The sequence below is a fragment of the Sorex fumeus genome, unplaced genomic scaffold, assembly GCF_029834395.1.
Source record: "Sorex fumeus unplaced genomic scaffold, SorFum_2.1 ptg000038l, whole genome shotgun sequence".
Taxonomy (NCBI): domain Eukaryota; kingdom Metazoa; phylum Chordata; class Mammalia; order Eulipotyphla; family Soricidae; genus Sorex; species Sorex fumeus.
This window is the reverse complement of record NW_026606095.1, coordinates 12,153,954-12,179,412: the sequence shown is the minus strand read 5'-3', so window position 1 is coordinate 12,179,412 and position 25,459 is coordinate 12,153,954. Positions and strand designations below refer to the sequence as shown.

Genomic DNA, 25,459 nt, shown 5'->3' with positions numbered 1-25,459 from the left:
AATAAAAGGATTAATATATTTCAGTTTTTTAATGCACACTTTTTTCTATTAGAGATAAACAGAAATGTCTAAAATGGGTATCTACTTCGGTCTCTGTTATTGGTCTGAGATATCCTTGGATATTTTAGAAAATCATCTTGCCATTTTAAAGCAGCCTATCCTTTGTTCAACCTTTTTCAAGATTCAATTCCTTTTTCGTGGTCAGTTCTGAATCCATATAAAATAATCAATATTTCATTTAGTTCTGTTTTATTTTCAAGTGTACCATCTCTTTTAAACTCCATATTTCATGGTTCTGATGAGTTTTGGAACTGTCAGTTCCTCAGAAATTTTTAATGGCTGGTTTTGAAGGGAAAGTATATAGAAAGTATATGGAAGTGATGGATGTTAGGTTTTTACCATAGAGACATAGTAAGCTCTCAGAGACTTCCAGGATCATCATTTCATATGTCCTTTATATCAGATTTTTGTTTACACAAAATTTTTGTTAATATCATGTATAGAGATTAAATAGATTAGTTTGTGCCACAGTCAGCAAAAGCAAAGAATAGAATTTAAATATATATATATAATCTGAACCTGTTGTAAATGGATAGGTGAGAGGACCCTGGCAATGCGCTTTTGGAAAATAATAAAACTTCAGAAGAGATTTCTTAACTCTGAAGTAGCCCAAAGGCATGATGAGCACATACTATTGGTTTATACAAATTCTGATACTTCTGGAGAAGAGAAACTGAGGCACCACCCAGATGCAGAAATCCAAGGACCCAACCAGAGAAGGAAGGGAGAAGCTACAGAAGAATCTATGAGATTATGAAAAGGGCATCGACAGTGTGGGAGTCTTTCCTGCAATAATGCCCCGATGAACTTTTATATATGCAAAACTCCAGAAAAACCCATTTGGAAGAACTATGAAAACTCATTCCAAAAGTCATCTTGGGTTTGCTCTTCAAGCCTGTGTTCTCTCTTGAACACTTCCTTATCTTGTCTGTCTCAATGTTTCTTCGCTTTCCTATTTCCACTCTACAGAAGTCTGTGCTCTCTTTAACATGTATTTTTCTTCTCTCTCCCATCACATCTTTCTAAAGAAGTTAAAGTATAACCTTGCTTCACTCTTTTGCCGCCTCCTAAAATTCTTTTCTCCGAGGGAAAGGTGCTGTACCCAAAGGCCTAGGCTGAGGTTGAGACAGACCTGACTGAGGTCAGGCATTTCCCCGAGAGCTTATGACCAAGATGGGAAGCTTAAGACCAAGAAATGAAGACTCTTTATTCCAATCTACCTCCCTATGCTCCTTCCTTCACTGAACCATGACAACAAACCCAAAGCCTGTTTATTATTCATTCATGAGTTTAACAATGTACATTGAACAACTATTATGTGCTGGATGCTTGTGAGTGCAAGTAAAGCAAGTTGGGTCGCTGCTCTTATTTCTAGGTTGACCTCTTCTATTTTCTCTTTATCATCTGCCTATTCTTCTTCTTCATCCGGACAATTTGTTATACAGATTTTTCCAGGTACAGAGTTAAGTACTTGCATAATTAATTAAAATTGTTACAGTGCCAGTGAGGGAAGAGTTAGAACCAACTCGTTGTTATATATTAGGAAACTGAGTTTACCTTGTTCAACACGGAGAAGTGGTGCTTCAAATACGGCTATCAATCTTATCATGAAAAACTCTTAACTGAGTGGTCTCATGGTGGTAAATGAATGGGTTGGACATAGTACTGCAGACTGAGTGAAAGGAATCTAATGAGGAAAGTTTGGTGTGATTTGGTCTTTGTAGGATTTTCTTTTCTTTTTCTTGATGAACTAGAGCATGGAGAAGGGAAGCTTGCTCAAAGGGCTGGATCATATACTTTGTATTCAGGTACCCTGGGGTTCTAACCTTGGCACTATATGTTCCCTTCAGCAATGCTAGGGGTGAGCCCTGAACACCAAGCTTAGAATTCCTCCCACACTGCTGAGTATGGGCCTCCCTCCATTGCAAACACAGAAATAGATTTTGTCCTTGGATCAAATGGAAAGAACATAATATACTTTTATAACTTTTACAGAAATAGTCAAGTATTGACCACCAACACTGAAAAAAATGAATCATTGCTATGATAGTAAATAACTTTTAATGTGATATAAACAAATTCGGTATTTAGATCTGCCATCAAATGTTGAGCATGTTTGAGTGAACATCTGACTTCTGATTTATATCTATTTGAAGTACTTCTTGTGTTTTTTTTTAACTAAATAATTTATTCCTGTTATATGAACGTGCTCTGAATTGCTTACATTTGAGGTAAGTCTGATATTCTTTCACTCTCATTTATTTATTTTTGCTTTTTTTAGATGTGTTGAGGCTTCAACGGCAACCCCATTGGTACTGGGTCCCGAACCTGTGTGAAATGATGTGTTAGGGATTGGGTCAGTGATGAGGGCCACCCTGGCTATTGCTTCAGTGCCTGGCTGATACCTTGGACACACAACAATGCTTACAGGCAATAGCACAGTGGTATGGCGTTTGCCTTGCACACAGCCAACATGGCCGACCCGAGTTCGATTCTTCCGCCCCTCTTGGAGAGCCCGGCAAGCTACCGAGAGTATCTCGCCCGCTCGGCAGAGCCTGGCAAGCCACCCGTGATGTATTCGATATGCCAAACACAGTAACAACAAAGTCTCCAATGGAGACATTACTGGGCCTGCTCAAGCAAATCGATGATCAATGGGAGGGCCTTTACCTTTTACCTTTAATAAAATGCCTAATATTTATGGGATTCTCCCAAATGGTGCTTAGGGGGCCTGGGAACTCCATCCACGATTACTGACCAACTGGGCCAGCGGTTCAATGTTAGTGCCTGAGGATTGATGCTGGTCACGCTATTCTGTCCTGTTCTGGGGATTCTCTGGACCACCCAGTAATGCTCATGGACCTTGAGGACAAGGATAAAGGATCTTGAGGTCTCAGGGATTGATTTGGGGTCAGCTACATGCGAGGGGAACACATCCAACCCTTTACTATCTTTCTGGCCCACATATTTTTCAAAAATTGTTTTTGGTCTTAGCAGAACTCTTTTCCTTTTCTCTTCCAGACTACTGAATTTCCTTTTGTTGTCACTGTTGAGAACCTATAACACTGTGATGTTGACAGAATCAAACACCATCTCTCATTCCAGACTTACAAGAATTCTTCTCTGTCCTTTGCCACAAGAAAGGGCACAGATCCAAGGGGACAAATCTAAGTCCTCCCTGTCTCTTTCCATTTGTTTGGTTTTGGGCCACACCAAGCAGGGTTAGGAACTACTTCCTGCACTTGGTACCTTAAACTTGCTCCTATCAGTGCTCAAGCACCATGAGGCACCTGGGATCAAATCCTAGACTTCCACATGCAGAGCAAGCAGATCCGTCATCCCAGACATGAAAGACGTATTTTCTAAATTGTTGTTTCTGTGCTTTAACTGAAGTTAACTCTATTGCTTGAGTATGAAGCTGACAAGACAGATGAGCATTTTGTGACAGCTTCTCAGCGGTGCTTCAGAGTACAACCCTTGAAGACATCAGTCGATGCCTGTATCCCACTGTCTGAACTCAACATACTCTTACACTTTCCGGTTAGGAGACTCATCAAATCCATCATTTATTTTTGGATAAGTTTGAATAATTTCTTCCCCTTTTAACTGAGAAAAACATTCGATCTGAAGCTATATTTCACCAGGGGATTAACAAGTGTCAGACCAGACTTCTTATTTACGTCAGGTGAAATTGTGGGCTTCCTAGTTTTATTTCCAAGATACTGTGTCTGGTAGCCAAGGACCTTAGTAGTAGTTTTAAGGAAATTGATGTTCTTGATATGTTATTGGGGCAGAGGAAACCCCACAATCACAAGAGCAAATGTTTGACATCAGTATGGCAATTTGAGCAAAGGAGTGCTGGATCTTTGAAAGTCTCATAAACGTTACATAAGACTGAATCAAACAGAGGGAACTCCAGTAAGCTGTGATTTTGCCATTGGTTAGTCATATGATTGTGAAACTGTCATAGACTCTTTGGCTGGAGTTTACTAGAATATATGGATGAAGTAGCCAGGTAAAAGAGGGTACAGTAACTTCATGATGGTTTGGAATGAGGTGGTAATAAAAGACCAAAAACAAGTTGGGTGCACCCATGCTAAATCTCTAACTGCAAATGAAAAACACATTCTGGACATTGAGTGACTTTGACTAAAGGGATAAAATGAACCATCAGGAGACTAATGCATTTGGAAGGCCTCTTTTCGCAAGTCAAAAGACACCAGAAAGACTTAAAGTAGCCACATGCAGAGAGAGACTAATAAATACTTTGATAACAATAGCCTTGTAAAAGTTACCTGGCCTTAGAAATTTAGTCTCTCTGATGGAATTATTTCACTACTGTTCCACAGTTTTACTCTCTCTGTGCCCCTTTAAGCCTAAAATAAAGTGAATATGCTAAATATTTTCACTTGGGTAAACTGTCTCTGAATAAAATTTTAGTAATTCCATTTGAATTATATTTGATTATAGTTTCTTTGCATTTTATATAAATTGTGAAAGTACCAACACAAGTGTCTCTCTCATTTTGTCCTAAATTAGGCTACCTAAACAGTTTTAGACTAAAATTAATAACATTAAAAGGGAAGCACTATGTGTATGCTGTACAAAACTATATATATGTATATATATGTGTGTGTGTGTATGTGTGTGTATGTGCACATAGTTTTATATATACATATATATTCAGGAAATAGGAATGGGAACTAATAAACAAATATTAGAGATAATTTTTAATTTTCAAATATTTTTCAAAGCATTGCCATAACAAATTACCATAAAATCTGTTCATGATTTATTGAAGTTTAATCAATTTTTAGTACTCAAGGATATCAGTTACTTGGGAGATCTAACTTGTGTATATTGTTAGTGGCCATCAACAACTTCGGAATATGACACATTGTTTTGTTTTACTATGGATTAATGCAGTCATTTAAAAAATAAGGCATACTCTTTCAAATTTTAGTCGTCTATTGATGTTAGTACTACTTTGTGATAATAACTGCATTTCTAGTTCAAAAGAGTCAGGTGGTGCATGCATTCAGAAGCCTTATCAAAATGTGCAAATTACCCACTTCCTTTTAAGTTTTTATTTATTTTTTTATTTGAAGTTCAATTTTTTTTTAAATAAAATCTCTATTTCTTTTGCTTTTGATATTTTGGTCACCCCCAGTGGTGCTCAAGGCTTACTTCTGGCTCTGTGCTCAGGGGTCCCTTGTTTTTCGTAGCCTTGAAGGTCTTGAGAAGCTTTCTCTCTCCCCATGTCACACATAAACTTTATTACCAAGGGAGATTAAACCCAAAGATAAAGAATGTTCAATTGATGGGGGCCAATAATTATCACATTACACCAGAGTGTGTTCCTAGGAATGACAATATATACCCACAAGATTTTTATTTATGAAATAAAGAAAAGCTAATAAAGATTGAGGGTAATTTATCCACAGAATGGGTGGATTTATCCACTTAGAATCACTGCAATGAGCAGATGCTTTTAGACATTTCTGAGCTTGGAACTGGAGTTTGTGATGCTGTCAGAGGCGTGCAGAGAAGACCAGGCAAGTGAGAAAGCAGGTGGTTAGCACTGGACAGTTTATTTTTTTATTTTATTTTATTATTATTATTATTTGCTTTTTGGGTCAACCTGGTGATGCACAGGGGTTACTCCTCGTTCTGCACTCAGGAATCACCCCTGGGGGTTCTCAGGGGACCATATGGGATGCTGGAAATCGAACCCGGGTCAGCTGCATGCAAGGCAAACGCTCTACCCGCCGTGCTATTGCTCCAGCCCCTGGACAGTTTATGAAGGTAGATTTGTGGTCCTTTCCTTTTTGAACCTCTTTTTACTATGTTTTAGATATGGCTGACCAGGAGAAGGAAGGAGGTAGCTATAGCTCATTAATTCTAGAAAAAAACCTCTCAAGGTACATGAAGTATACGTTTTTGTTTTGTTTTGTTTTCTTTTGGGGTCACACCTCTCAATGATGCTCAGGGGTTACTCCTGGCTCTGTATTTAGGACTTATTCTTGATGGTGCTCAGGGGACACATGGGATGCTGGGGTTTGATTCCAGATCGGTAACATGCAAGGCAACTGCCCTGGCCACTGTACATCTCTCCAGTCCCAAAGCAAAGCATAGACATTTTCATGGCTTCAGGCTTTCTCTGAGTAGGGCAGCATGAAAGGAAATAAAAGACAGTGCAAGTAGAAAGTTAAAATTTCAGATAAGTAATAAGGAAGTTCTTTTTCTCTTTGTTTCGACTTGGCTTTATTTTTGAAAAATAAGTATGCCCCATGCAATGTTTGGGACATACTTATGCTCAGCTTATGTTTTTTTTTTTCTTGAACATGACAAGTCCTATATTTTCTTTAACAGTTCCACTCAGCAATAGCTCCTTGGGTCCCTGGGTTGTGTGTTGCGGGGAGGGGGAGAGGAATACTAAAATGGAGAGGAGTCAGCAAGCTTGACTCTCACATTCCCACTCTCGGATAGTGTTTAACTCAATGCCAAAGTGTGGCACCACTTATGCGCAGAAGCTACCTCAAGTTGGCGTCCAAAGAAGCCTCTTCAGCCTCTGGAACAACATATTTCCTTTCTGTCTTCAGTTTTGGAAAGTAACTCCTTAATTCAGTAATATAGAAGCTGCACCCCCCCTTTTTTTGTTTTTTGTTGTGTTAAATTTAAATTTTTAGAAAAAATTTTTTAATGAATCAAACTCCCCGTGGCATACCCAATATGCCAAATACCAGTAACAATGATGGGTCTCATTCTCCTAACCCTGAAAGAGCCTTGAATATGGCACTTTTCAAAAAATCTCAGGGCTAGGACGAAGGAGACGTTACTGGGGCCTGCTCAAGACAATCGACAGACAACAGGATGATCATGATCATGATTGTGAATGAATCATCGTGAGATACAGTGACAGACTTACAAACTTTCGTGCTCACGTTTCAGTCATAAATGATCAAGTACCCATCCCTCCACCAGTGCTCATTCTCCACCACCAGTGTTCCCAGTATCCCTTCCATATCCCCTCCCATTCCCACCCCATCCCGCCCCCACCTCTGTGGCAGGCAGATTCTCTTTTTACTCTCAATCTCCTTTAGGGTGCAATGCAGGTCTCTCTCTCTCTCTCTCTCTCTCTCTCTCTCTCTCTCTCTCTCTCTCTCTCCTTTGAGGCCACTCCTAGCTCTGGGCTCAGGGACCCATTTCTAACTCAGGGGACCTTAGGAGATGCCAGGGATCAGGACTGGGTCAGCCGTATGCAAGGCAAGCACTCTACTCACTGTACTATCACTCTTGACCCTTCTTCTGAAAATTTCACATGTTAGGTAGGACTTGGAAACAGTGACAAAATTAATTAGTTATTGTTCCCTAAATCCAGATCCTGAAGGGGGGGAACACACAAGAGAACTATAAGGTAGCTGGGAGAGAGAGCGAGCGAGCGCGAGAGAGAGAGAGAGAGAGAGAGAAAGAGAGAGAGAGAGATTTTCTGATGACAGAATAGAAACAAGTATACAATGATTTCTCATTATCAGATAATTGAAAACTGAGCAGAGTTGTAAAATTAAATGGTAAACCAAGCAACATGCTGCCCAGGAATACTTTTTTTTTTAATTATGAAAAAATAATTTAATCAATTAAATATTCTAAAACTGGTAGAACTTTACTTTTGACTTCTAAGGAAGTAAGCAAAAGTATGTTGGATCTCCTTCCCTAATCAACCGGGTCAAAATAACAGAGCATTTAAAAGCTTTTGCAAAATAGGGTTGACATGCCAAAATATTTTAATGGTATAAATTCTCATTAGCATCAACTGCTTCATAAATAATGTTCATTACAATGATTAGAAATGTTAATTTCTTCGAATAATCATGATTTTCTTTAATATTCTATGGTAACGTCTTCTAAACTGTAGGTTTAATGGGTCATAAAATCAATTAGTGGAATCTATCAGTAGTAAAGTATAGAATAAATTAGAATAAAAATTATGCTTTCATTATCTATATAATTAGAATACATATTAATTTACTTGATTAAAGCCATGTATATATAATTTCTTCATCTTAATACAACATGTTTTTCATGTGGTGTGCTTTAAAATAGATGGAGATGTATTCTGTAATAGGACAGATTTTAAGTCTAAATGTGGGCCAAAGAGAGGATGCTAGGATGAAGGTTGACTGCCTGGCATGAAGTCAAGCCAGTTCAATGATCTGAACTGTCAGGATCACGGCTGGGTGTTGTTCTTCCCCTCCCTCGCATAAAAAGAACTCTCCTCAATAATCCATAGGTAAATCATATATTTAAGTCCCACTAAGTGGTGAAAAGTGAAAATTTTCAATAAAAGAAGTGATGATGACTGATATACTTTTATAGATAGAAGGACCCCTTCTCTATTTGCTATGAATTCAGGTTCAAGGTGGTAAAGGTGGTGTTCCACTTTTTATTACCAATGACACAAGATGCTGTGTGTGTATGTGTGTGTGTGTGTGTTGTGGGATTAAAGGGTTAAGCTGACTATAGCATTTACAGGCCAATTCATCACGGAATTGTTCTGTGCCTCAATTTTCTTATCTAGAAAATTGACTTTGTAATAAACAGCTCATCAAACTGTTGTAAAGATGAACTGAATTTGTACATAGAACACATCTAACACTGTTTGGAATCTAGCAGTGCCCAACAATATTTTGTTACTGGTTTTATTAGATTTTTTAAAATTTGAATTAAAAATCTTTGGCTTATGGGCCACAGCAGTGCTCAGAGATCACTCCTGGCTCTAGACTCAGGGATCACTTCTAGCAGGGTTGGGGACCATATGGTTCTGGGGACCAAACTTGGGTTGGCCGTATGCAAAACCAAGTACCCTATCCACTATGCTATTTCTCCAGCCCTCCTATAATTACTTTTTATAACTGTAAATATAGCAAGTATCTAAGAGTTATTTCCCTTGAATTTTTCATTTTGTTTCTTACAAATGAGTTGTAGTTTAGTTCATGCATGGTTCCTTAACTCTTCTACATGTGTGTAATATTTTAGCTCACTGGAATAAACTGCTATAAAATAGAGATTCTCAGTCTGGACACTATACTTCATGGGATGGTGACATTACTGAAATGTGATCAGGATATTATATAAATATGTGTATATATATATTGGAAAAGTGGAATAAGGGAAAAGAATCAACAGCTTCAAGAGTCACAGAAATAAAAAAAAGTCACAGAAATCATGCATATGATTACTCAGACATATGTATAGTTAAGAATTAGACATTGATCTAAGTCCAGACATGATAACCTGAACAACTTCAACAACCTCTTTCAGCTTCACTTATCCCATCTATAAAGTGAAATTAGAAGCAACTCCTATATGATACAGTTGTAATAATGAACATTTACTGTAATCTCAAAAAGTGTCACACTTAGCACAGCAGTTAGAGCATCACATGTACACAAGGGAAAAATAATAGTGGTAGAAGAGTAAATAGAGCAGAAATTAGAGTAATTGTTGCTAGACTGAGGTTTCCTTCTGGAATGCTGCTAAATCTGTCACTGAATCAATCATTGGGTAATTCATTCATTTTAAAACAAAAGGTGACTGAATGTTTTCATGTTTATTGGGATTGTGTAAGGGGCTAAGAAAGCAGTAATGGTCAAAACACATTCTTCGCTGGATAAAACTTGGAGTGGGGAAGGTGGTGGTGGTCTGCCATGTGATAATGCAGCAGGCAAAGTAGGGAGAACAGAGAGATAACTCAGGGAGAATTCCTCATTCTCAGGGAGAATGGAGAGATAGCTCTAAACAAATAAGCTTTTAGAGTTAGGTTTGGTCTGATTGTTCCAGTTCTCACTTTAGGACTGATGTGACTGGTTGTTCACCAAAACATTTTAGCCAAATCTTATGTATCTCTTAAGGGAATTAAAGGTTAGATTTGATCTGTTGAGTCTGGCGGAAACTACGCTTCTCTTGGACATGGATCCAAGGATGAGCACATGAGAGGCACTCTCTATAATACTGGGATTGAGAACAGGACGGACTCACTTTATGAAGGAAAACCATACATTTAAGAGCATTTCTACTTTTGCCTGGACTTCTAGGAAGTTTAGGGTTAAACTTAATGCTCAGTCATGGCAATGCACTAGCCAAAAGGGACATATTTCTTTTTTCCTCTCATTTGTTTTCTATGAGAAAACAAATAGTTTCAAAAAGTAGGGTAATAACTACTGTAGTTTGATTTTTTGGGGTCACACCTGGATATCCTGATGCCTTAGTCCTGGCTTCAGTATTACTCCTGTCAGGGCTTGAGGGACCATATGTGCTTCGAGAAATAGAACCCAGGTTCAATAGATGCAAAGCAAGTGACTTATCTTCTATATGATCTCTCTGCCAGAATAATAGTTATTTTAAAAATCTCAGATAATTCAGCATATTACTTATATGAACTTTCAAATTTATATATCTATTTAAGATTCAATGAATATGACTAAATAGCAGTTTAGTTAAACTTTATGAAATTGAGCCATAGTATAATAGATCTATTCTAAGAGAGTTTAATAGTAATCAGAATGTGTTACAAGAGAATCCATATAGTACCAGTAATTGAAATAGATCATGGCATTATTTGTGTTTGTATCCACTATTGGGAGATTAAAAAAAGTTGTGTATTGATCTATTTAACTTGTTTTTATACTCCCTCGACATCGAAACTTTTACCTTTGAGCAAAGCTGTCAGGATAGCTAGATCAATGTCCTGGTGTCCTTCTGATCCCATCCGAAATACCGTTATCTGCAATTTGAGACAAGATGGCCATTAGTAGCGCAATTTTTGCACCCCAAAAAATTAAATTAAAGAGACCATTTCTGAATAAAGACTATCTACCTACTATCTATAAGGTAAATTATTAATCAGAGATAAAGCAAACATTAAAACCATTAAATCAGAGAAGTCTGCAATGTGTTAAAAGAGAGAATTCTCAATAATCTTTTGACCTCCAAACCATGAAGTGAAACTCCTGGTACTTATCTCAGCTATTCTTGGGTGTTAGACTCCTATTTTGTTACTTTATGTTCCCAAGATGAATGCAGTCTTTCTATGTCTATCCCTCTCTTTCTGACTTATTTCGCTTAGCATGATACTTTCCATGTAGTACCACTTGAATGTAAATTTTATGACTTCATCCTTTCTAACAGCTACATAGTACTCCATTGTGTAGATGTACCAAAGTTTATTTAACCAATCATCTGTTCTCGGGCATTCAGGTTTTTTCCAGATTCTGGCTATTGTAAAGAGTGCTGCAATGAACAAACAAGTGCAGATGTCACTTCAACTATACTTTTTTGCCTCTCTAGGATATATTCCCAGGAGTGGTATTGCTGGGTCAAATGGGAGCTCAGTTTCTAATTTTTTGAGAATCGTCCATACTGTTTTCCAAAAGGGCTGAACCAGTCGGCATTCCCACCAGCAGTGAAGGAGGGTCCCTTTCTCGTCACATCTGTGCCAACACCGGTTGCTTTTGTTATTTTGGATGTGGGCCAGTCTCTGTGGTGTGAGATGATATCTCATTGTTGTTTTGATCTGCATCTCCCTGATGATTAATGATGTAGAGCATTTTCTCATGTGCCAGCTGTATATGCTAGGTGAAAAGGCAGCTCAGATAGAGAAGGGAGCACAAAATAAAGGGTGTTGGGAGGATCCTCCCAGGATGGGAGATTCATGCTGAAAGTAGACTATAGACCAAACATGATTGCCACTCAATGCCACAGCACCAAAAGGAGAGAGATAACAAAAGGGAATGCCCTGCCACAGAGGCAGGGTGGGATGGGGGGCACAGGGGATGAAAGGAATACTGGGATCAGTGGTGGTGGAAAATGGGCACTGGTGGAGGGATGGGTACTCGATCATTGTATAATTGAAACCCAAGCACAAAAATTTGTAAGTCTACAACTGTACCTCATGGTGTTTCACTAATAAAAATTAAAAAGAAGAAAATAAAGACAAAAAAACAAACCACAAAATGTGCTATTTAATTTTTGGAGAATCATTCATACTGTTTTCCAAAAGGGCTGAACCAGTTGGCATTCCTACCAGCAGTGAAGGAGGGTCCCTTTCTCGCCACATTTGTGCCAATACCGGTTGCTTTTGTTCTTTTGGATGTGGGCCAGTCTCTGTGGTGGGGCATGCCCACAGTTGAACACATGTAAGAATACCTGGTGATATCCAGCTGTAGAATCAAGGCGACCTGGGCTTACATGCTTATTTGTTCCTTCCTAGCTTGATGATTTATGACATCACTTAACTTTCACTCATCTTTCATATTTCCATATTCAGTAATATGGAGCATCTATTACCAGTCACTGTATTAAATACAAAGTAAAAAAAATCTTTTGAGCAGGGCCATCTTAGATGATTGTCTTGCTTATCATTACAATAAGGCCGAAAATAGAGACCAAGGAACATGACCTTATTTATCAACTCAGCTTTATAATGAAAAAATTTTGATACTACAAGAATGTGTAGACCATAATGTAAGTTCTGGGCTGGTAAGTGTTTAGAAATAGCTAGCCTTGTTAGGAAAAATGAAGTCATGAAATTTGCTTATACATGGAAGGACATGGCAAATATCATGCTGAGTGAAATGAGTCTGAGAGAAAAGGACAAGCATAATTGTATTTTTTGCAGAATATATATTTATATATTAAAAATATAATAAAAACATAGTATGTGAATAGTACCCAGAGATAATAGAAACAAGGGTCAGGAGGATTGGTACATGGTAGAAAGCTTGCCACAGGGCTGGAGAGATAGCACAGCGGGTAGCACGTTTGTCTTGCATGTGGCCGACCCGGGTTCTATTCCCAACATCCCATATGATTCCCTGAGCACCACCAGGAGTACGTCCTGAATGCAGAGCCAGGAGTATCACCTGTGCATCACCAGGTGTGACCCAAAAAGCAAAAAAACAAACAAACAAAAAAAAAACTGCAGAAGGCACAGCTCAGATAGAGAAGGGAGCACCAAATAAATGGTGTTTGCAGGATCCTCCCAGGAGGGGAGATGCATGTTGAAAGTAGACTATGGACTCAACATGATTGCCACTCAATGCCTCTTTTGCAGACCACAACACCCAAAAGGAGAGAGAGAACACAGGGGATTGCCCTGCCACGGAGGCAGGGGGGGATGGGGGGGTGGGGGTGGGGGGGATATTATCCATGGTGGTGGAAAATGGGCACTGGTGGAGGGATGGGTATCTGATCATTGTATAATCAAACCCAAGCACAAAAAATTGTAAATCTACAGCTGTACCTCATGGTGTTTCACTAATAAAAAAAAATTAAAAAAAAAAAGACAAATCCCTCTCCCCCAAAACACTATCAGGTCACATTTCTATGGACTGTCTCAGGTCGCTTCCATTGTAGAGACTTATTTGGACAAACTGATGTTGCTAACAGTTGACACTACTACTACTACGATCTAGCCGTTATGAACGATCTTTACTTTCATAACTCTAAAGAGTTCCTAATAAGCTTGAAATTTACTGATATTAAAATAAAGACACGGGAAATATTATTTTTTACATGCATATTGCTAGATAATAAAACCCCAAGTTTTTGTTTCTGGGAGCATCTTTAATGAATGCACAGGAAATGTCGTAACATCTGCATTGTTGTACAACAGAGGGTCCATCTTTATTTTGTGCAGGGAGAAGATCTTCTTACCAAAAGGAGCTTAATAGGCCCCTTTCATTTTGTCACTTGTGGAATGCTGATTGTTGAGAGAAGAGTATTCATGTTTGATGTGGAATAGGATTAGACTATGTCAGAAAAAGATCCCCTTAAAACATTACAGAAATAATCCGTGTACAAGGAGAATACACGTTTATCAGCAGAGAACTTCTCATCAAGCCCCAAACCTGCATTTCTGACAGCGGTTGGCTGAAAGCCCTGGTGTTGGCACTATAGGGAAAGAGACTTTAAAGCTCCTTCTGCTGGGGTCAGAGCAATAGTGCAGAGGGCCAGGTGTTTGCCTTGCACATAGCTGATCTGGGATTGATCCCTGGCACCACATACGATCCCATAAGCATTGCTAGGAGTGATCTCTGAGCTCAGAGCTAGGAGTAAACCCTGAGCACAGACAGTTGAGGCAGCAAAGCAAGCAAGTAAGCAAACAAACAAAGCTCCTGTTGCTATCGGATTAGAATTGCAGACCTGCAAAGAGCAAAGATCATCAGAACTATGTGGTTTGTAATCCAAACAGAAAGTGCCAGGACTTTGAGAACAAATTAGGGTCTCTAGATGGGCTGGAGCAATAGCACAGCTGGTAGGGTGTTTGCTTTGCATGTGGCCTACCCAGGTTCGATTCTTCTGTCCCTCTCGAAGAGAGCCCAGTAAGCTACTGAGAGTATCCTGCCCACACGTCAGAGCCTGGCAAACTCCCCATTGCATATTCGACATGCCAAAAACGGTAACAACTCTCACAATGGAGACATTACTGGTGCCTGCTGGAGCAAATCGATGAACAATGGGAGGACAGTGCTATAGTACAGTGCTAGGTTAATCCTTCATGGAAAAGAGAAGGACCTACATACATGACCAAGGTAAGAAGCTTTGTGTGGACAAATGTGCCAGTGATTTTAATAGAGAGGGTGAATTTATCTTTAATATATTTAATTTTGGGGCCACTCATGGTGGTCCTCAGGGTATACTCCTGGTTACGTGCTTGGGGATGGCTTCTTGAAGGGCTTGAGGGACCACATGTAGTCTTGGGGATCAATACTAGGTGGGGTCAGCCACAAGTAAAGTGCTTTTTCTTCTGTATTATCTCTCCAGTATCTCAGTACACAGTATGGAAGGAGAAAGTTTCTCTCTTCCCAAGCCACCACTATGCCTCACATCTTCAGTGTTAAGCATCTGCAGCCAAAAATATTCCCTGTAGTTCCAAGGAAGAACAGGAGTAGCATGGAAAGCTGAAGTCCTTCCAGGACTCCACTGGAAATCCAGGTAAGACCTAATAGCAGCAAATACCACAGCTGGCCCACTGAGACCATTGTCATAAACTCAGAGAATGACTCTGGTTACAAGAGAAGAGGAAACAAGGGATTTCTTTGCCCTATGCCCAGGGCAGTGATTGAAGGAAGAGCTGAGGTCATCACAGGTCATTTCAACAACAATAATGTGACAGGAAGGAGGGTAAGAGTGAATCTTTCTAGCTGTGTTGTATGCTGATGAATCATTCCATACTTGATTTTTTATCTCAACTATCGATAGAAAAAGCTCTTACAGGAAAATAACAAATTTACTTTTTTGTTTTTATGTGTCTGCATTAACCTTCCAATCAGCTCCTTCCCCAATTAAAAGAACTATCTTAGGGCTGGAGCAATAGCACAGCGGGTAGGGTGTTTGCCTTACACGTGGCCAACCCAGGTTCGATTCCCAGCATCCCATATGGTCCCCTGAGCACCACCAGGGGTAATTCCTGAGCGCAGAGCCAGGAGTAACCCCTGTGCATCGCTGGGTGTGACCCAAAAAGCAAAAAAAAAAAAAAAAAAGAACTATCTTTTGGGGTCCTTTACTATGTACCAGACATAGTAGGATATAATTTTATTTACATTACCTCCTCCTTATAATTGATGTTAACATATAACATAAACTTAAAAACATCCATAATTAATGTACCTTTGCATTTAGGGATAGAAAACATACCATCAATATGGACATTTGGGTTAGATCATAGTTGAGGGGTTAATAAGGTCAAGCTATGCCAGTAAAGGACTCTTATACAAGACAGGACAGTTTTAAGGCGCTTGATTACATGCACCAACATTGGTTTGATCCTTGGTACTTTATCTGATTTCCTGAGAACTGGTAGGAATGATTCAGAGACACAGAGCTAGGAACAATCTGTGAGCATTTTCAAGTGTGGCACGAAAATTCCAGGAAAAAAAAAATAGATGAAAACAAATAGCAGAGTACAACTGGTAATAGGTCTATTTAATAAAACAGAATAATTGCAAACAAAACAGAAATAGTTGGGGAGCTGATTTTTCTGTCATAGAGTGATAGCCACAAATTTGGTAGATTGAACTGTAATGAAGAAATTGACCTAATAAATAGTAATTTAAGTATCAGACCAACTAATCAAGTCACCTTAGGCATAATTTTAAACTTCTTGAGTAGCAGTTTCTAGTGATATTAGGTTATTTGGTTGATTTGGAGGAGAGATTGCTGCTGGGTCTATAGCCAGTGGCTGTACTCAGATACTAATTCAGATACTAATTCTGGCTTTGTGCTCAGTGTTCTTTCCTGGAGGGGCTGAGGATTTGAAAGGGCTTGGGTGTGTGTAAAACAAGTACTTTAATGCCTTTACTATGTCTCCTGCATCTAACAGGTTGTTTGGGTATCTACATTGAATTACTGGGTTGGAGCAATAGCACAGCGGGTAGGGTGTTTCCTTTGCAAGCGGCAACCCTGGTTCAATTTCTCCTTCCTCCCTCTCGGAAAGCCCAGCAAGCTACCGAGAGTATCCCACCCACACGGCAGAGCCTGGAAAGCTACCCATGGCATATTTGATGTGCCAACAAGCTCCCCGTGACGTATTCGATATGCCAGACACAGTAACAACAAAGTCTCCAATGGAGACGTTACTGGGCCCACTCGAGCAAATCGATGATCAACAGGAGGGCCTTTACTTTACTTTAAAAACAGTACAAGTCTCACAATGGAGACTTTACTGGTACCCGCATGAGCAAATCGATGAACAATGAGACGACAAGTGCTACCGTGCTATATTGAATTACTATTCAATTAAATTCTTAGTGTGGTAGTTTCTCTATGTGTAAAATAGGAAAATATTAGTGCTGGCCTCTTACTAACTATAGGAAATTAAACTTCACAGGATTTTCTAATCTCTAAATTTTTCCACTAAGATGGGAAGAATAGACACAGAATAAGAGACTGTTAGTTTATCAGTTGTCTTGGAAAATCTTGTCCAACTATCTCCGTACAAAGTAATTTGAGTTAAGAGTAAGTTAGAACAGCTGTTACTTGAACTCAGCACTTTTATATTTTTGCCTTGTTCCTTAAACACCTGGAGGAATGGGCCAGAGAGATAGTACAGGGGCTAAGACACTTGCCTGCAGTGGACCGTGGTTCAAACTTAGGAACTGCATATGGTCCCTGAGGTACCACCAAGAATGATCCTGAGCACATAGCCAAGAATAGCCCTTGAGTCCTGCTGTGTGTGGCCCAATCCACCATCACCCCACTCCACCCCCCCCCCATAAAAAAGACTGGGGAGAAGTCAAAAGAAAGACCATATTAGAAGATCTGCAAGAGGCCTAATGCCTGTTTATGTCCTAATGTCAGAGCTTGGAATAGGTGTAAGGCAGAGAATGCAAATTAAGATATCTTTATAGACATTTGGACTAAAAATGAAAAATGTTAATAGAAAACCAGACAAAGTCCATCCAAACATGGTGTTTGACACTTGAGTTGCAGTTACACTTTCTGGTAGGAATGTCTGGTAGAGATGTGCAGCGGCCCCATTATATTCATATTGAAATTCTGCTTCTGTACAACCATTATTTTGGTTTAACCATTAGTTTATTGGGACATCCACCCAAACAGGGTTGGATGTTCCACATTTCCCTATCAGAATGCATTTGGCCGAGAAAAGATACTTCCTCTCCGGTCTGAACTCAGAAAGGGGTACCTGAATTTGGAAGCCAATTGGGAACTCACTGGAGAAATAACCAAGGGACAAAAGTGGAATGTTGGCCATCTAAGCAAGGATTTGGTCTAAATGTATTTCATGTGTTTAGCTGGCAGCAAACTGAGCAGAGTCAGGTTTCCATCTGAGCTCACCACTTTAGATTTCAGAAATTAGGCATCAAACGGAATCCTTAAAGATCTGACCTACTTCTTCTTCACATGCTTAAATCTCACTGCCTAATTAGCAATCATGGTTTAGATGCAAATTCTTTTGCAAAAGAAAATAGAAACAATGAATTTACTCTGAAATTTAGGATTATCAGACTTCCCTAAAAATAGATGAGAGAGCAGAGGTAGGTGCATAGGGCAGGATTGCTGAAGGATTTCAGGGAATGAATGGCAGAGACGTGATTACGTTTGCCATTTGTCAAGCGTGTTAGGTCTTCACTTCTTGTGGAGAGTGGATGTGAAAGGACTGGTTCCCTTTTGTCCATGTCATTGTCTTGGTTGCTTAAATCAAATCTTAAAAGAGGGAAAGGGAGAGCCAAGGGAAGTCAGGAATATACAAAGATGAAAATTCTTTTTGTGCTTTTGCCTTGAATTGACTTAAGATATTAGGCCTGAATCACTACTCTAAAACTGTCTTTTCTTTTCTAGGATGAGGGGACCTCCACATTGCTCATAAGCACTGCTAGTGATTCCAAGATCTGCCATATAGGACTATTTCAGTGCTCTGGTCAGAGATGCATTATTGCTTGGAGACTCTCGGGGCTAGAGATCTCCAGGATCACACGGGTACCAAGAAGCTACACTCAGGGTATTTGGAAGGCATGTAAATGACTGGGATAGGACCCAGGGCCACATGCAAGTCAGGCATATGCTCCAGTTCATTGAGCTATTTCATTGTCCCCCTAAAAAGTCTTATTTGAATTAGAAAACTTTGAAAATGTCAAACATAAAATTTATATGTGTATTTTATAAAGTATATAAGGTATAAAGTTTATATATATAAACTTTATATATATAAAGTTATAAGGTATATTTATACCTTCGAAAAGTAAAGTCAAACAACAAAACCCAAATTATTTCATACCACGTTCCGCTGTTGGCAGAAATACAGAAAATTGGATATTCTTAAATATTCCCTGTTGGAGTTGGAATAATAGTATAGCAATTACTGCATGAAACTGACCTGGGTTTCATCCCTGGCACCTAATACGGTCTCCAAGCCGGCCAGGGGTGATTTCTGAGCTCAACGCCAGAAGCAAGCCCTGAGCACAGTCAGGCATGGCCCCAAAACATAGAAGCAAAGTTTCTTGTTAACATAAGAAATAAATGCTCCGTTGGCAAGTTCAGCAGTTTGGAAAATTAGCATTATAGCTTTTTAGGGAATATTTTGTCAATCATGTTTATGTATTTTCAACAGTTAATCATTAGTTTTATATTTTATGTCTCAATTTGTCTCAAGTATATTTTATCTTCCTAGAAAACTAACATCTTGCATAGATCTCCAGTTCAACATGAATTTAAAATATCCTCTGTATTTAGTATCATATGGTCATTTAAAAACTTTATTTTACTCAATTGGAATCATGGGCATTTTAAAGAATCTGTTTTCATTCAATGAATTCATATTGCTACCTACAATTTGAAGCTATTATCTTCTACTTTTGTCATTATTGCTGTCTCTTCATTTCCTTAATTTTTGCTTCCTTAGTCATTTTCTTCTGTTTGGGGGGCCACATCTGGCAATGCTCAGGACTTTCTCCTGCTTCTGTGCTTAGGGATCACTCCTGGTGGCTCTCAGAAGACCAGGTGTGATACTGGGGATATATTAGTGGTTGGCCACATGCAAGGTAAGTGCCTTCACCCTAGTTCTCTCTCTCTCTCTCTCTTTCTCTCTCTCTCTCTCTCTCTCTCTCTCTCTCACACACACACACACACACACACACACACACACACACAGCCTTTTTCTAGACTCTTGGGTTGAGTTCTCAGCCACTTTATTTCTGTCTTTTTTACTTTTGTAAGAAATGAAAGTAAAGTAAAGGCCCTCCCATTGATCATCGATTTGCTCGAGTGGGCCCAGTAACGTCCCCATTGGAGACTTTGTTGTTACTGTGTCTGGCATATCGAATATGTCACGGGGAGCTTGCCAGGCTCTGCTGTGCGGGCGAGATACTCTTGGTAGCTTGCCGGGCTCTCCGAGAGGGGCGGAGGAATCGAACTCGGGTCGGTCATGTTGGCTGCGTGTAAGGCAAACGCCCTACCACTGTGCTATCGCTCCAGCCCAAGAAATGAAAATTTAACTATATTATGCATCTTATGTTTTACATACATTATATTATTTTCATTCATTTTAGTTATTTTTGCTCTGGGCAGCCACACATGGCAGAGCTCAATGCTTACTCCTGGCTCAGGGACTACTCTTGGCAGGGCTTGGGGTATTATATGGGGTTGCCAGAAATTGAAGCTGGGTCAGCTGTGTGAAAAACAAACATCCTCCTGTACTATCTCTTTGGCCCATTTTAATTTATTTTTAAATGTATGCAATTGGGCTAGAGCAATAGCACAGCAAGTACGGCATTTATCTTGCATGAGGCTGATCTGGCTGACCTGAGTTTGATTGCTCCGCCCCTCTTGGAGAGCCCGGCAAGCTATCTTGCCCTCACGGCAAAAGCCTGGCAAGCTACCCGTGATGTATTCGATATGCCAAACACAGTAACACAAGTCTCACAATGGAGACGTTACTCCAAATTGCTCAAGCAAATCGATGAACAACGGGAGGACAGTGCTGCAGTGCAGTGTATGCAATTAGTTTTGTTACTTAAATTTGTTTAAATATTGGAGGATATACATATGCAATTAATATTCTGTACGTCTCTTTATATGTATTTATCTCCTTCATATCCTAACACACATAAATGTACTTTATAACCAGTAAGTATGTGTAGCATTTTGTAAATGTGCTATTTTGTTTGAAAAAATAATATATTCTCTAGTATGCACAGATTGTAATTTTAATATATATATAATATAGTATTAGATTGATGTGGGCTGGAGTGATAGCACAGCAGTAGGGCGTTTGCCTTGTGTGCAGCCAGCCCGGCCGAGCTGGGTTCAATTCCTCCGCCCCTCCTAGAGAGCCCGGCAAGCTGCCTAGAGTATCTAGCCCACACGGCCAAGCCTGGCAAGCTACCCATAACGTATTCAGTATGCCAAACATAGTAACAACAACTCTCAAAATAGAGATGTTACAGGCCCACTCAAGTTAATCGATGAACACCGGGAGGACAGTGTTTTTGTGTTTGTAGATTAATGTATTACCAATTATTTATTAAAATACTCTATGTATTTTGCTCCCTGTATTTTGGAGAGGACCACACCTGATGGTGCTTAGGGCTTACTTCTAGCTTTGCGCTTGGGGCTCACTCCTGGCAGTGCTCAGGGGGTCACATGTGCTCAGGGATCAAACCCAAGTAGACTACCTACAAGGCAAACATGTTATTTCCTGTACTTTCTCTCCTTTACTCTGAATAACTCTCTCTTAACTATAAAACAATCCTGCTACATTTAGTGTGATTACTGATAAAGCCTGGCAAGCTCCTCGTGAGGTATTCGATATGCAAAACACAGTAAGAATTGTCACAATGGAGACGTTACTGGGCCCACTCGAACAAATTGATGAACAACGGGAGGACAGTGACAGCGATTGATGTTTAGTCTGATTTTTTTAATGTATTTTCTGTATTTTCTTATCAATTCCCTTTTATCTCTCTCTTTTCGTCTAAACATTATATGTTTGAATAGATCATATAAGCACATGGAAAAAAATCCTGATAATGTGAAGAGATATATAGTGAAAAATAGAATCTCTTCTCTGTCATTTTTTTCTGATCACGTGATCTCTTGACATCCCGTTACTCATCAATTTGCTTGAGCGGACACCGGTAACATCTCCACTTGTGCTAGTGTAGCCCAGTGGCATTTGCTCGCTAGAGGAACACAAAGAGCCTCAAACAGATCGTTCTGGGTCTTGATGAAGAAATTTGATCATCTCGTAAGTGGGCAGCCCCTTGCTCTTTTGACGTCCCATGGAATCCAGGTGGTAATGGCTCTAGTCCAGAGGTCATCTCCAAATCGCATTCCCTGTCCAGCCCATCTGATTTTCGACGCCTTGGCAAACAAGATAGCATCCCTGATTCTAGATCATCAACAGAGATCAGAACTCCAGATTCTTTTTCTCACTTGAGTGAAGTGTGATACTCCAAGCATAGCTCTTTCGATTCTTATTTGGGAGACCCGAATAGTATTCTCATCCTGTTTTCATAGGGCTCAGGTCTCTGAGGTGTATGTTAATGCAGGAAGAACAGTGGAATCCAAGAGATATGCCCAGAGCTGGAGGTTCTTCATCCTCCTAGCTATTTCTTGAACACTCTTGACGGCATTCCAAGCCGCTCTCTTCCTCCTGCACAACTCAGGTGCCAGGTCATTTGTCATGCTGATTTCTTGACCTAGGTATACATAACTGTTGCATTCGGAGATGTTCGTTCCATTGAGAGCAAATGGAATGTCAGGAACGAGTTAATTTCTCATAAACATTGTCTTCATGAGATTCAGCTGTAGATGGACTTTTCCACACTCACGGTCGAAGTCGGCCAGCATTTGTGCTGCTTGGCTAATGTTTGGTGTTACTAGAACAATGTCAGCGAAGCGGATATTTTCTGATACTCTCAATAAAGGCAAAAAGCATGACCACTTTTAGAGTTTTTCTATGCATATATAAAGAGAGTATATGCTCCAGTTTTGCTCAGTAGTAACAAGTTTTATGCAGTATTTTCTACTTTTCTCTTTCCATATAACAGTGTATCCTGAAGACCATTCCAGCTTTGTATAGATGTGCTCTCTCGCTGTAGACTGTAGAGTGCTTCATCATAGCCATGGATTTCTTAGCACTTGGGGATCATTCTGATTTACGTATAGTTAGTTGATTTCATCATTACGTGAACATCAGAGTGTTATTTTACAACTCTACATGGACTACAGTCATACGGTATAGCCTATGAGACCACCACTATACTAGCTGAATAGTCGTTAAGCAATGCATGATTTCACATGATGTGTGCCATTATCTAACTCTTCTCTTGGTGAACATTTGGATTATTTTCAATCTTTCGCCATTATAAGCACCACTGCAGGGAATGTACTTTGACACACATAGCAAGTATATCTATAGAACAAAATTCAGAGAAAGGGAATTTTTTGACTCCGTCATTTTGTATATAATTCTTTAATTAATTCCTCTGATTCTACTTCCTGGATGCTCCCTTACTCCCAACTTATTTACCCCTCCAACCAATTATTTCATTTTTGTGTGGAAAGTGGAATAACTTTTAATTTTACTGCATATGCTTCTATCCTATACAGATTTGTAAATGAGTTTTGATGTTGGCTTTTATATTGAAGAAATTTCTCAAAATTTCTCATATCTACAAATGACATCTTTTCTTTTTACTTCAAGCTGGCCCCTAATAGGGATTTAAATAATGTCTTTTTTATTTCTCATTGTTTCACTTTTTGATACAAACATTTAAAATAAGCAAAAGTTAATTTAATTATTTAATGGACTTAATTTTTTAATTCTTATTTTCTATATTATAAAAGGGTTATTTTCAGGGCAGGAAAGATAGTATGGGGATAAGTCACCTACCTTGCAGCCAATTTTGGTTCGATTCCTGACACCCACAAATGGCCACTCAGCACAGCCAGGAATAAGCCCTGAGCACCACCAGGTGTGGGCCCCCAAATAATAAACAAACAAAAAGGATATTTAAACATGTACCCTCAGATTTGTTTGACAGGTTAAACTTGACTGTTTAAGCAAAGCATTATGGAATACAGAAAATTTAAGTGTCTGAAAAGGAATCTAAAGAAAGAATAATCAAGTATTTTCTTAGCCTCTCCTCATCCCCAATTCAGCTTGACATTTTATATCTTAAGCTTGCTTAAGGACACATTGCTTTAGCCTAAACAAAATTTTGTTCTCACAATGAAGGGAACCTAAGTCTTTTAAATGACAGGACTCTGCTGGAGAGACAGCACAGGGTATCAGGTGCTTTCCTTGAACGCAGCTAACCCAGTTTTGATCTTTGGCACAGCATATTATTCCGTGAGTATCATGAGAAGTGACCCCTGAGCACAGAACCAGATGTAGCCTTTGAGCTTGACTTCGGTGGAATGATGTCTTCTCTCCCTCTTCACTCAAACTAACAGGAAGGATCCCTCCAGTCTTGAACTCTCCAACCTGTTAACCAGCTTATTGGCTCTCATTTGTTTTACCTCCAACAATGTGAGGACCTGACCACGTGTACCCACAGTTGACTCACTGAACATGCATTTTTTGAGCAGTAAACACAATCCACAAACAACTCCTACCCACATGGATCCTACTTCTAGATCATTCTAGAGAGGGAAGACAAGGAAAGTAAAACAAGGTATGTTAGAATGAAGGCTCTCGAAAACAGTGCTTCTCACTCCTGTTGCTTCCTTCTCTAATGGAACCATCTTTCTCACTGTTCAGTCCTTAGCATCCTATGCTCAGTCTGAATTAGCATTGTTCAGTACTTAGCACCACAAAAGTTTCCTTACAGGTCTTCTTTATACTGGTTTTTCCATTCTATTCCCCTTGAATATAGTCTTCCTGATTATACCACATTTCTTTTTTTTTTTTTTTTTTGGCTTCTTAGGTCACACCCGGTGGTGCACAGAGGTTACTCCTGGCACTGCGCTCAGGAATTACTCCTGGCACTGCTCAGGGGACCATACGAGATACTGGGAATCGAACCTGGGTCAGCCACATACAAGGCAAATGCCCTACCCGCTGTGCTATTGCTCCAGCCCCTATCACATTTCTTATCTTAAAAAAAAAATAACCTACCATAGCTAGAAACTTTGGCCTCCATTCCCTATGACATAATGCTAGAAACTTTTAGCAGGATATTCAAGGAAGGTAAATATCACACTTCTGGCTATTTTTTCGTCTCAATGCCCATTGACAGACCCTCATGGCCATGCTCTAAATACTACAACCACAAACTCACCCCTACACTAAATGCGGAGCAACTTGCTATTTTTAGACCTAGCAATGCTATTTTTAGCCTCTTGGTCTTTATTCATTAGTTTTCTTGGTGGATTATTCTTTTCACTACTTAACAAATTCCAAGTCTTTCATTTAACACACACCACTGAGAAGGACCTCCTATAGAAGTAGGATAAGATTCTCACTTTCTTATGTTCCCATTATACTCTGTTGCAGCATCTAAGCACTTCACTGCTTGTGGTTTGCACATTATGTCTCTTTGTATTATAGATTGGTCCTTTCCCAGGCAGGATCACTAGTCAGTATTTCTTGAGCAGAAGTACCAAAGGGCTTGTTTGGAGTCTGGTTTGAAGAAACCAAAAATAGAAAGGAAATACATTTCATATAGAAGAATGGCAACATAGCTAAGCTGAATTGGTGAATTAGTATATTAGTATACACTAACACACCAAGAGTATAAGAGTTCATTTTAACACAAGTATCTACTGACTTTATATTATTACTCAGGCTTGAGCACTTAGTCATTATGAGATGGAAACTGGAGTGTCAGAGTTATAAAAATATTTATTGAAAGTTAATATGAATTTTATGTTTTAA

General features: G+C 39.3%; 1 protein-coding gene across 5 annotated transcripts in view; it reads right to left on the bottom strand.

Moving 5' to 3' along the window:
• TRPM3 (transient receptor potential cation channel subfamily M member 3) overlaps window positions 1–25,459 on the bottom strand; it is a 997,482-nt gene that overhangs the window by 177,668 nt on the left and 794,355 nt on the right. For all 5 annotated transcript variants that reach the window (XM_056118728.1, XM_056118724.1, XM_056118725.1 and 2 more), the window contains one exon: window positions 10,771–10,843. In XM_056118728.1, the coding sequence (XP_055974703.1) occupies window positions 10,771–10,843 (73 nt within the window). The remainder of the gene's footprint in view (window positions 1–10,770; window positions 10,844–25,459) is intronic.